Source organism: Ostrea edulis, chromosome 2, assembly GCF_947568905.1.
Source record: "Ostrea edulis chromosome 2, xbOstEdul1.1, whole genome shotgun sequence".
NCBI lineage: Eukaryota > Metazoa > Mollusca > Bivalvia > Ostreida > Ostreidae > Ostrea > Ostrea edulis.
Window position 1 is genome coordinate 88,964,960 of NC_079165.1, and position 13,236 is coordinate 88,978,195.

The 13,236-nt window shown below is 34.2% G+C and overlaps 1 protein-coding gene across 7 annotated transcripts in view; it reads right to left on the minus strand.

The window, feature by feature from the left end:
• The window catches only part of LOC125679183 (neurobeachin-like), a 142,783-nt gene that overhangs the window by 121,745 nt on the left and 7,802 nt on the right, over positions 1-13,236 (minus strand). For all 7 annotated transcript variants that reach the window (XM_048918175.2, XM_048918173.2, XM_056155364.1 and 4 more), the window contains exons 2-6: positions 6,429-6,533; positions 4,916-5,042; positions 4,575-4,675; positions 3,615-3,710; positions 3,116-3,237 (exon numbers count right to left, since the gene is read on the minus strand). In XM_048918175.2, the coding sequence (XP_048774132.2) occupies positions 3,116-3,237; positions 3,615-3,710; positions 4,575-4,675; positions 4,916-5,042; positions 6,429-6,533 (551 nt within the window). The remainder of the gene's footprint in view (positions 1-3,115; positions 3,238-3,614; positions 3,711-4,574; positions 4,676-4,915; positions 5,043-6,428; positions 6,534-13,236) is intronic.

Below are 13,236 nucleotides of genomic sequence, written 5' to 3' on the forward strand. Positions count from 1 at the left end.
GTACGAGTTCTCCAAGAGAAGTCGTACCCATTAATATCTGGGTACGAGTTCTCCTGGAGAAAAACTTGACAATTGTATTATAAAAATCTGGGTACGAGTTCTCCTGGAGAAAAACTTTGCAATTAAACACATAAAAATCTGGGTACGAGTTCTCCTGGAGAAAAACTTTGTCATTTCTGTCATAAAAACCTGGGTACGAGTTATCCCGGGGAAAAACATAGTCACTTTATCGGATATTTATCTGGGTACGAGTTCTCCTGGAGAAAAAACTATCATTTAATCTGATAAATCTGGGTACGAGTTCTCTTCGAGAGAAAATAATTGTTATGAAAATCTAGGTATGAGTTCTCCCGGAGAAATAAAACTTAAATCATTTTATTAAATGGATTCTCATTGGAGAAAAACTATGTCTTTATTGTTATATAAATTCTGGTAAGAGTTCTCCTGGAGAAAAACTTTGTCATTATATAATAATCAAAATTTTGATGAGTTTATCTCATTACCATTTTAGGTATTGGAATCTGGGTACAACATCTCCTTAAAAAAATCGAGGATTTCACACATTATACATAATTTGCTATGAACATGCCTTTCAATTGAATAAACAAGAGGCCCATGGGCCACATCGCTCACCTGAGTCACCTTGGCCCATATCTGAAGACTTTCCATATATATTTGCATGTAAAACCTTGGTCCCTATTACGGCCCAAACTACCCTTTGCAAACTTGAATCTACACTATGTCAGAAAGCTTTCATGTAAATGTCAACTTCTTTGGCCCAATGGTTCTTTTAAAGCTTTTTTCTATATTTGTATGTAAAACTTTGACCCCTCCCCCCCACTTGTGGCCCCATCCTACCCCCCGGGGACCATGATTTGAACAAACTTGAATCTGCACTATGTCAGAAAGTTTTCTTGTAAATATCAGCTTTTCTGACTCAGTGGTTATTGAGAAAAAGATTTTAACTATATATTTGTATGTAAAACTTTTATCCCCCTTGTGGCCCCATCCTACCCCCGGAGCCCATGATTTGAAGAAACTTGAATCTGCACTATGTCAGAAAGTTTTCATGTAAAAATCAGCTTTTCTGGCTTAGTGGTTCTTGAGAAGAAGATTTTTAAAGTTTTTCCCTATATATTTGTGTGTAAAACTTTGATCCCCCCTTGGGGCCCCATCTTATCCCCAGGGGCCATGATTTGAACAAACTTGAATCTGCACTATGTCAGAAAGTTTTCATGTAAAAATCAGCTTTTCTGGCTTAGTGGTTCTTGAGAAGAAGATTTTTATTAAAGTTTTTCCCTATATATTTGTGTGTAAAACTTTGATCCCCCCTTGGGGCCCCATCTTATCCCCGGGGGCCATGATTTGAACAAACTTGAATCTGCACTATGTCAGAAAGTTTTCATGTAAAAATTAGCTTTTCTGGCTTAGTGGTTCTTGAGAAGAAGATTTTTAAAGATTTTTCCTATATATTTGTATGTAAAACTTTGATCCCCTATTGTGGCCCCATCCAACCCCAGGGGACCATGATTTGAACAAACTTGAATCTGCATTATGTCAGGAAGCTTTCATGTAAATCTCAGCTTTTCTGGCTTAGTGGTTCTTGAGAAGAAGATTTTTAAAGTTTTTCCCTATATATTTGTATGTAAAACTTTGATCCGCCCTTGTGGCCCCATCCTACCACCGGGGGCCATGATTTGAACAAACTTGAATCTGCAATATGTCAGGAAGCTTTCAGGTAAATTTCAGCTCTTCTGGTCCAGTGGTTCTTTAGAAGAAGATTTTTAAATGACCCCACCCTATTTTTGCATTTTTGTGATTATCTCCCCTTTGAAAGGGACATGGCCCTACATTTGAACAAACTTGAAAGCCCTTCACCCAAGGATGCTTTTGGCCAAGTTAGGTTGAAATTGGCCCAGTGGTTCTGGAGAAGAAGTCGAAAATGTGAAAAGTTTACAGACAGACAGACGGACGCCAGACAAAATGTGATCAGAATAGCTCACTTGAACCTTCGGTTCAGGTGAGCTAAAAAAAGTAAATACAATGATCATACTTGTTTGTTGTTTTGTTTTTCATTTGAATAGCCGTTTGGCTTGAGACGATAATTAGTATAATTATTGCAATTAAACACCAATTTTAAACCTGCGACATTGTATTTTTATAGTGTACCTCTATTCTTCGGCACATGGAGGAAAACTCGTACCCTGATTTATATGACAAAATGACGAAGTCTTTTACCAGGAGAACTCGTACCAAGATTTTAATGACAGAAATGACAAAGTTTTTTCTGTAGGAGAACTCGTACCCAGATTTATCCGATGAAATGACTGTTTTTTTCTCCAGGAGAACTCGTACCCAGATTTTTATGACAGAAATGACTAAGTTTTTTCTGCAGGAGAACTCGTACCCAGATTTATCCGATAAAATAACTGTTTTTTCTCCGGGAGAACTCGTACCCAGATTTTTATAATACAATTGACAAGTTTTTCTTTAGGAGAACTCGTACCCACATTCCTATTTGATAAAATGACAAAGTTTTTCTCCAGGAGAACTCGTACCCAGATATTGATGGGTACGACTTCTCATGGAGAACTCGTACCCTAATTTCTGGGTACGAGTTCTCCTGGGTACGGGTTCTCCTGGGTACGAGTTCTCCTGATACCCTTATAGAGGCCATTTGTGTTTTTCACACCTCCAGTGGATAATTACCCACCTGGCCTGTAGGTCAGTCATTTTTCACACCTGGCCAGTCTTAATCACCCCTCTGGCCAAAATTTTCTAGTCTTCAAATAGTGGCCAGTATTATAAGGGTAAATTACACATGTTTGTTAACAATTGTACTTTAAAAAGTGGCTGATGTCCGGTTTTCAGGAGTGGCCAGTTTTGTGAGACTTTCTTTGTAAAGAAATGTTAAGGTTTCTGCCGGGACTTTGAAAATCGGCCGATATTCAGGGAGAACCGATTTTCTGGGGGGCCGGTTTGGAGAAGTTTCACTGTATTGGTATTTGTCAATTCTACAGTTAACATTGTGTAAGATAACTTCCAAAATTGATTCCATTGTTACTAAATTAGGTCATAATGACCTACTTTTAAGGTAGATACAGGGTTTACTTACCAGTATAGGTAAGGTTTTTCCCTCTCCACTGTCACCCCAGTGACCGGGTCCAGTCGTAACCAACAAGTGAAGGTCCAACCATTCTGGTACGGCCAGGTTTTTATAGGAGGAAGGGCGATAAACTAAAAATTTAATACCGTAATACAATTAGAATACCAAAAACCTAAACCACTAGCGATTGCTAGTTTTGTCTGATTTTCTTTCAATTTGCTTAAAATAATGAACAGTAAAACCAGCCTATAATAAACACGCTTATTATGAATTCACACTTACTAGTATTGAAAAGTGATATTTATTCTCCTGTGAGAGGAAAATAATGAAAATTCTATTGGATGTAGTGAGGTTTGGTTATTACTGGACAATACTGGTCCTGGAGGTTCGTTATAACAGTGTTTTACTCTATACATAATTAATGTAAGATCACCATGATTTGAAATTAACACTCAATCCATTTAATGTGTAACAGACAGGTGAACGACAGAATAAAAGATGAGAATACCGATCCTTTTTTTCCTGGGAAACTGAAAAACTCATCGGGTCCCTCTCTCTGCGGCATCACTTGTAGGACTGATAGTAACTTCACTGCATGTTTTTGCTACAACATAACACAAGGTATTCTGTATCACAAACGCCACTCAGGGAGATGAAAACATTGTAAAGTGCTAGGAATGTGACATGTAATTCACTAGATACATGAATGTCACACTGTAACAAACATGGCTACCACGAACTTCTGCTTATTTAACAGGGTTTGACACTACTAACATGAATATCTGGTTAGTTAACAGGGTTTGACACGACTAACATGAATAACTGGTTATTTAACAGGGTTTGACACGACTAACATGAATATCTGGTTAGTTAACAGGGTTTGACACTACACAAGCTCAGTAGTCTCTCAAATATTTGACTGGGATTGAAAACCTTGTTGAATTCTTAAAGAGATAGTAAAACTCATTTTTTGGTGATATTTTTTCTCTCACCCCTTATCATTTCATTCCTTTCTACTAATATTATATTAAAAAAAGATAAATGAATGAGATTTATCAACTTTGAAATGATTTCATGTGCATCAAAATTTACACTAGGAACCAATTATATACATGTAGCTTAAATTTGCAAAAATTCAGGGGATGTAATTTGAAGATTATAATTGTTTTATATTTGGAATGATAAATGTATAAAATTGTCATTATTTACAGAAAATGGCTGTTTTGAGTCTATTGGACCAAAAACTATGCTTAACAAAACCACCTTTACAATCCCTTTAACTAGTAACCCATTGGGTTTTTAAAAAAAATTATGTACAAGTAATATGAATATGGCAAGTGACCACACTGAGACTTGAACCAACAACTATTCAGTAACAGCTTAAAACATTTAGACCACTGACTCCAATCCTCAACAAAAACAGCAGAAACATCATTCGGTTTTAACCATGTTTTTTCTGTGTACCTACCCATTGTCCCTCTGAGGCTTGTAAGATGGCGAACAACATTTTAAGTTCTCGCACTGTGATGCTGTAACTGGCCAAGGTTGACAACATGTCCACCAGCAGATCTGTAATGAACAAATATGTATACACTAGGCTAGCTAGAGACACAGGTTTCTGACATTAGTAGAATCAGGAATACTGACATAAATCACTGAACATGAAACAGCTGTTTCAGTATAGGATTAAACTGCATATGTCAGGAGAAAAAGGATGTTTTTAACAACAATGTCTCCTTCAATCCTAACGTTGATAAGAACTGTGTAAACTTATATTTCAATATAAGTGTCACAAGTAGCATGCCATACCTGCAATAACATCGTCTGCATCCTTCATCAAATTGAGGGCGTGTTCGATCAGACAAACCTCTGTACAGGCTTGTAAGTTCCGACGACTCTTTTTTAACATTGCAGTAAATACACTCCATATTTCTGCCTGTAACAATCCAGTCATTACAACATTAAAATCATTGCTAATACTTCTAATTTTTACAAAGTTCCAGGTCATTTCTATAGGTGTTCATCATTCGGATATAGTTTGCAATTAAAAGCTATTCTGTCCATTTGAAAAAAACCCTGCATATTCATTGAGACTTTAGTACAGCTTAAAATCCAGGATATTTCCCATGTGCTAGATCAAGGAAATCTAATACTCACGTATCCAAGTCATAAATGTCTAGTCTGTCTGCATTATTTAGGGGGATAAAAACAATAGCAGTATGAAGTAATTTGCATAATAAACAGTTTTTTTTCTTTATCCTTTATCCCTAAACTACAAACTAGACAGTTATTTGTAACACTTAACAAATATCTATCCTCTGTCTTCAGATGTGAAATTGTAATTTATCTTTGAGGCCATTAATGCTGATTTTACAGTCTCAAACAGAGTTTTATTGATGACGTGTTAGCAGAGCCAATAAAATGGATGTTTACGACTTATATCAGCATTAACTGATGAAAATAACAAATGAGAGTTATTCCCATTCTAATGCAATTTTGCATTTAGTAGCAGTGCAATCCCTCAAAAGCTTTATATATTCCTTACCCAAATAACCGTGGAGGAATACAAATATAGTTTGTGACTGTTAAAGCTGACTGAATTGCTTTGCATTTCCTAGTATTTTCACAGAATTTTCATAAAATATATCAAACCTTTACATTTGATATCATACTTTTGCATCATTCTACAATGATGTCACAATCAAAACTTTATGGCTTATCAACACTCTATTCCTGAATCAAATCTCAGTGTATTAGCCAATCAAATTGCCTTTAACAAAACAGTTGCATCAGAATTGCATTTTGTAATTTAAGGTAGTTCATTACACTAAAATCTTATTTAATGACTCTTTTAAGCACCTTGATTTCTTTTTTAAACAATCAACGACTGATTATCGTAAATTGCCTCTATTCAGATGTCCTAATTTCACAGCCATTCCATTGGAACACTATCCCAATGAATATAAAACATAAAATATGAAAATTTATTTCTTCACCACCTGTCCATCAAAACATTACGAAATTGGAACTTGATCTTTAGTTTGCTGCTCTGAAACTACATTGCAAGTTTCAAATGAATTCTTACATGCATTAATGAAAAAAATTCTACAACACCAATGGGGCAGACTGTCAGAGAGACGGACAGACTGAGAGAGAAGAAAGCTACAGCCCCCTTCACCTCTGCAAACCGATAGAGTACTATTAAAATGAACAGCATAGCTTTATACATAAATGTAAATATATACTATGAGCTGCCTTCAGATCTCCATGTACAGAGAGAAACAGATGACAGTTTTGAGTTTGCTTTAAGAGGTATGTGTACCTGTAGCGTCACTGAACAGCTGGAGAAGACTTGTAACATGTGAATGATGTTCTGGGGCTCCTGAATGATGAAATTCGTCTCGATGTCAAACTCGCCACCCACCAACTACAAAACAACCACATAATGAGCATATTAAACAATCAACCAATCATCTATTGAGCATATCATACAATCAACCAATCATCTTGTAACCATATCATACAATCAACCAATCATCATGTACGCATATTATGAAATCAACGAATCATCTTGTAGGCATATCATAAAACCAACCAATCATCTTGTAGGCATATCATAAAATCAACCAATGATCAACTGAGCATAGGACATTGGTTTTAATCAACCAATAACAGGATGGTATTAACATTAAATTAACAAGATCAAAGACACATGCTGGTATTACAATATAGTTCATATTAAGGCCCATCAAAATACATTATCCCCCATTTAAACTACCCATACATCTTTTTTTTTTTGTCCTTAGTTCTTCTAAAATTCTGAGGACACTTCACAATTAACAGGATATCAATACACAGTTCAAAAATAATTCAATCACTTTCTTCCAATTTCAACATGAGTTTAGAAATTGCACACATCATGCAGCAATTAACAAATACTCAGGTACAATTACGAAGTACATTATACAAATTATGGAATCAACATCCATCGTCCAATCCATCCATCCAGAAAATAAAGCAATTCAAAAAATAAACTAACCCAAGAAGAAAAAATCAATTCTAGTTTATACATCAACAGTTCTCTATAACAGACTTCATGTAGAAGTTCAAGACAATATATTCTACAAACACGTCTGGAAAAACTCTATTAATTCAGAAAACTATCTTTCAATTGAATTTATTATTGAGGAAACTGTTCCATTTTGTGGTCCTCATTTATTATAATGAAATAAAATTCAACCTTCAGACTAAGCAAATCAATAAGAGATTGCTTGGCTTGCTCAATTGGTTCAAATTTTGTGCAGAAGACATTGGAAGCTGAAAGAATATTAAGTTTTTTCAAGTCTAGTGTCTAAAGTAATCATCCATAAAAAATAATTGACAATGGTTATACATGATTAAATTGTCAGCTTATGGTGAAAGAATTCTCTGGTTTGTCATTTGAGTGACCCATCAAAGGAAATATGCGAAACAATGGTCGAAGCCTGATTAAAATGGGAAAATTCCAATGGCACTCAATAAGGTCTGGTGCTCTCACGGCCGAATAAAAATTCATACCTTCCCTAATTTGACTCATTACAACTTATTCCCTTAATGGCTGTGCAGCTCTACATTGTGATGAGCAGTTCCCCGGACCTAATAATCAACTCATTTTCTCAGGCTGTAAGACCCAGAGGACTAATAATAATAACGTTAATGTCACATTACTGGTAAACCAAAAAAAGCCCTATTCTGTAGAATAACATTCATATTCCATTTGGTTTAGAAAATTATCTTATTTTTCAATCCAGTTTGCAAGAAAAATCATCATGTCATAATATACTATACAACATTGCAAAAATTAAGCAATAAATGAGAGATCTTGGTTAAAAATCACAAACAAAATAAATTTAAAGAAAGCAGTCAATAGTTATCCCATGCAATGCAGATGTAAAAATCACAAACAAAATAAATTTAAAGAAAGCAGTCAATAGTTATCCCATGCAATGCAGATGTAAAAATCACAAACAAAATAAATTTAAAGAAAGCAGTCAATAGTTATCCCATGCAATGCAGATGTAAAAATCACAAACAAAATAAATTTAAAGAAAGCAGTCAATAGTTATCCCATGCAATGCAGATGTAAAAATCACAAACAAAATAAATTTAAAGAAAGCAGTTAATAGTTATCCCATGCAATGCAGATGTAAAAATCACAAACAAAATAAATTTAAAGAAAGCAGTCAATAGTTATCCCATGCAATGCAGATGTAAAAATCACAAACAAAATAAATTTAAAGAAAGCAGTCAATAGTTATCCCATGCAATGCAGATGTAAAATGCTGTAGGGTTGTTTATGTTTAACACATTTGCAATTTCTGAGGCACAAATTAACAGTTTTATAATGTGGTTATAAACTTCATTCTATAAGAAACTAAGCAATACACCAAAAAATATATTTTAAATGTATTCAAATACATTCCTAGTCATAGTAATCAATATATAGTACCCTGGTAACTCACTTTTCAGTTTTAACATTAACTATCAGATTCGATAATATTCATTGATAATTTTACTTCACCTGTAAAATGCAATTTGATTGGATCATTTAACTTTATCAACATTTTTTGCATCGTATAAACTGAGCTGATGTTAGATCGCATCATATGATGCCCCAGACAAGACGCAACAATGCATTTAGTTTATCTGTTTTTATTTTGTTGTACTTGCTCAAGCAATATTGCTCCTGGCAAATAAATTCACCTTTTCTTTATAATTATTCAACAAATTACATTGAGCGCATTTTAAACAAGATACCCAAGTGCCTAGAATTGCTAATTTGAAGACTGACACAAACCACTATCAATAAATACATTGTGGAAATTATGTAGTGTTTGTACGTAAATACGAAGAAAATTAGTAGTGAGTTCAGAATTGTAATAAATTTACTTCATCAATATTAAATTGAATGCAAATTACATGAATACATCAGATTTTTTTTTTTACAATATCTGTTCCAATTCCATATAAAATACAGGTTAGGTAGGAGAATCTGTAGTTCTGAATGGAGTTTTTCAACTCCTTCTGATAATTGGCTATCCTGCAAACAATATGCAACTTCATTGTGCACTCAACAAAAAAAGGTCCGTCTGGACAATGGACTCCGTGTTTGACATTCAATTACATGAGGAATGTTATGCCCTCAAGATAGAAGATAACACAGCATAATAATATGTTTTTTTGTCCTGTCATTCTGTCCAAAATTTTGACCATCCTTATAATAATGTTTGAACCAAAGACTGACTTTATATTTGGCAAATTATTAGAAATATCTGAGAGCTGAAATATCCACAGCAGAATTTGCCATTTGTGTTAAACACATCTTGTTGAAATAAACATTGTGCTTGCTGTCTAGTCATAGTCATTTGATAAATATAATATTGTTTAAAATAATGAAATAAAAACACAAGAGAGGTTTTGGCAGTTGTGAAAAGTTTATTGAATCTTCACATCTTGAAATCTTAGTCAGTTGCCTGTGGTTTACAGTTTCTAAAGTCATACTCTGACCACAAGCATTATATGCACCTAATATGAGTCTCTAGTATATTTCCATAACAAACCTGTGGTTAAGAGGAGGACTTTTAATATTTGCTAATGGTGACCTTGACTATATGACCTTTGTTTATGGTAACTACATACCACTTTGCCATAGGCAATTTTTGTGCTAATCATGAACCTCCAACAGCTTTCCATTACTTAGTTATGGCCTGAAAATAATGTTTCCCACTTGTGACCTTGAACTGATGACCATGCAACAAGATCACTATAAATCACCTGACCATAGACATTCTGTGTACCAAGTATGAACCTCAAATGTAAATTTATAACATCGACAAGAATTTCCTTCTCTCTTTTACCAGTGCCCTTGACCTTGTTTCTAGGTCACGACACATGTTACAAGCATTCATTGTAGGAAGTATAAAGCCTTTACTGTTACTCTATTACAAATCTATTATCAGGACGAGCATTTTCAACTTAAATTCAAATTTCTACCATGTTGAACATGTGTCCTTAAAGTCACGACTGACCCTTAACCCTGAGATAATAGCATGAACAAACCAAAATGCACATTCTGTTGTGATGCTTCTGTATCAGTTACATTACATTGCAATAATTCCAATCTTATTTATTACAATTGTTTTGATTGGACAAAAATAAAGCTCAACAAGAGTTTACACATCAATAAATCCGAAAACGCGATGTATTCATACACGCCTGAAAACAAACAACATAGTGCGGGGAAACTATTCAAATTTTTGCAATTGTTAATAAAGTGAATGAATTGGAATTATAAGAATCAAACATTCTTTTGGAAGAATTTATCGATGTGTAAACTCCGGACATTTTACTCACAAACTTAACATAAAAGTGCTTCACACTTTTATTCAGTTTGTGAGTAAAATGTCCAGAGTTTACACATCGATAAATTCTTCCAAAAGAATGTTTAATCCTATAATGATTCTATAGTTTGGTCAAAATCAGATCAAACTATTTTTTGAATAAACCACTTAATTTTTCACATTGTCTTAATTATCTTTATCTCTGATAAGAACTACTTTTTTCTTTTCTTCTTTCATGTGAAAGCCCTTAGCCCAAAGATACTATTGACCAATTTTCAAAATATAGGCCAAAGATTTTCCAAGACATAACCCATATTTCAAGACACACACCATCCAATAGGCATCTCAGTGATCTGATAAGCTCACCAACCTTCTGGCTCAGGTGAGCTAAAAATTATATCTTAAGGACTCGTCTGACTTAATTACCAAATAAAATGAATCTAAAATTACTTTCAGTCCTTAATTAAGCTCCGATGTTGATTATTGGCCACAGAAGCAGTCGATCTATATTTGTGGTTGTGTTAGAGAGTGCACATGGGGAAAAGAGAAAAATAATTTTTTATTGTTTCAGTAGAATAATTCCTTATCAATAACATGAACAGAAGTTCTAATTAAAAGATTTTGAAAATAAATATAAATATAAGTATTGATCACTGTAATCAATAAAAAAAAATTAAATCTGAAAGATACCTAGGAGTCTGTTGGTAACATTTAGGTTCCCAGTATGTCCTGATATGGGACAAAAGGGGCAAAGCCCCCAAAACATCCCATGATTATCTGTATTTTAATAATGAAATCTGGTGTAAAACTGATAGAATTTTCAAGTACACATGCCACAATTTAATTGGGGAATAAACAATATTTCATCATTTTTAAAACTTAATCCAGTCATGTTTGATAATGCTGTTGGTTTCCTGTGTGTGGCATCGTTTTCATAGACAGACTTGGGCAATGTCTGTATTTTTCATGTTTTCTCTGAACTTCCTTGATATACATGTTGTAGCACTTGAAAAATCTTTTGTGGGACATCTGCTAATTTTAAAATGATTTATTTTAAGTTCTGCTGCAATTCTAACCGGATACATCCAATATTGAAACAAAAATATGATATTTCATATACATGTATTCATATTCTTTTTTGGAAAACTCTGCAGTACATGCTTTAACAAAATGATACATAGTATCAGTCTGAGAATATTTAAAATTTTAGCAGCCGATTTGATGTTTTGCATCAAAAAATTATTTTGTACAGTATAATTTGTCCAAACCGGCCTCTGAGTACTCCGCGCGATCAGTTTAAAATAAAACCTGATTTTTAGGGGGTGCACTTTTCAATTATGACAGCACCACGCACGAGGTAATGGCGCTCCCCCTAACGACAGAGATGAGAACTGCATTAAAAGATAAAGTTCAATTAATCGATGAATTCGATACATTCTTGGAATGAAACAAAATTGGCAACAATCCCGTTATGTTTTCCAAAAGCAGGGTTTCCCCTCGTGGACTTCTCGGAGCTCTACAGCGAGTCAGACAGTGATGATATGCAGTTAGCTAGCACAACTCGCCATGTCCGGTCGATCACTCGGCATTGCATTAGTTTCCGTTTCACAAATTGAGACAGTTGAAAGCGATACATTTACAATGAAAGCTGGGAAAGACAAATTTTAAACGAACACAACACAAACTTGACGAACGTACATAATGTAGCACTTGATAACGGCGATGATGTAGAGGAAATAGACAATTTACCAACAGAAAATTGCGCGAATAATTCCCAGATTTTAAACTGTTTAATAAAAATTGAAACTTTTTCAAATGAGCACGACAATAAAACACTGACATTTATATTTTTACACTTTGAATTCTTTTGTGATATATTAAAACGTTAGCAATCATTACACATGTATGCATAGATAGTGAATACAAGGGAAGCAACTCTCATTATTGTCAACATTCTGCACTCCGGACTCTGTACAAACCGGCCAATTTCTTTGGAACCACACATAGCCGGTTTAGACAGATTATACTGTAAATACAGTAACTACAAGATAAAGCTATAAAACTTAACTCTCTCTCTTTTTCCACAGAACTGTATGATATACACAGCGTAGGTGTATGTAATACAGAACTGTTTTGAACTGAAACTTTCTGTGTACTACATCATGCTCTCTCTGTTGCAGATCTGTATATAGCGACAGATCTGTAGCTCTGTGGAGAGTCTGATCTGTCACAATATTCCAAGAGAGCTACAGATCTGCAGAGTCTGGTCTGTTCCGATATTTTCCCAGAGAGCTACAGATCTGTGTATGATAATAAACACTTCATACTATTGTCACCTGCTTCACAACAAAAATTATACAATTACGATCAAAGTTTAGGAATAGCGCAATTGTTTTCCATTATCTTCTCACAACCGCATGAGGAGAGGTGAGGAGGTGATACATGTCTATATTGATGTTTTGTATTTTGTTTTTGGTATGTTGATAAGTTTGTGTATTCTTTGCTTTGCTGTATAATTTTTAACCATTTATTATCACACTTATAGGAATACTACCTTCCAAAAAATCTGGTTTACTTTTAAAGTTTAAAATTTATAGATCTGTAATGAGGATTCCATAATGCAAAACAAAGCAGAGATTTTCAAATTTTTCTTGCAATGATCTTCACATTTAATATCTAAGATTGAAAACCACTTGCAACATGGACTTTTATTTGAAATTCCCAGCAAAATTACAGGAAATGGAGGTAAAA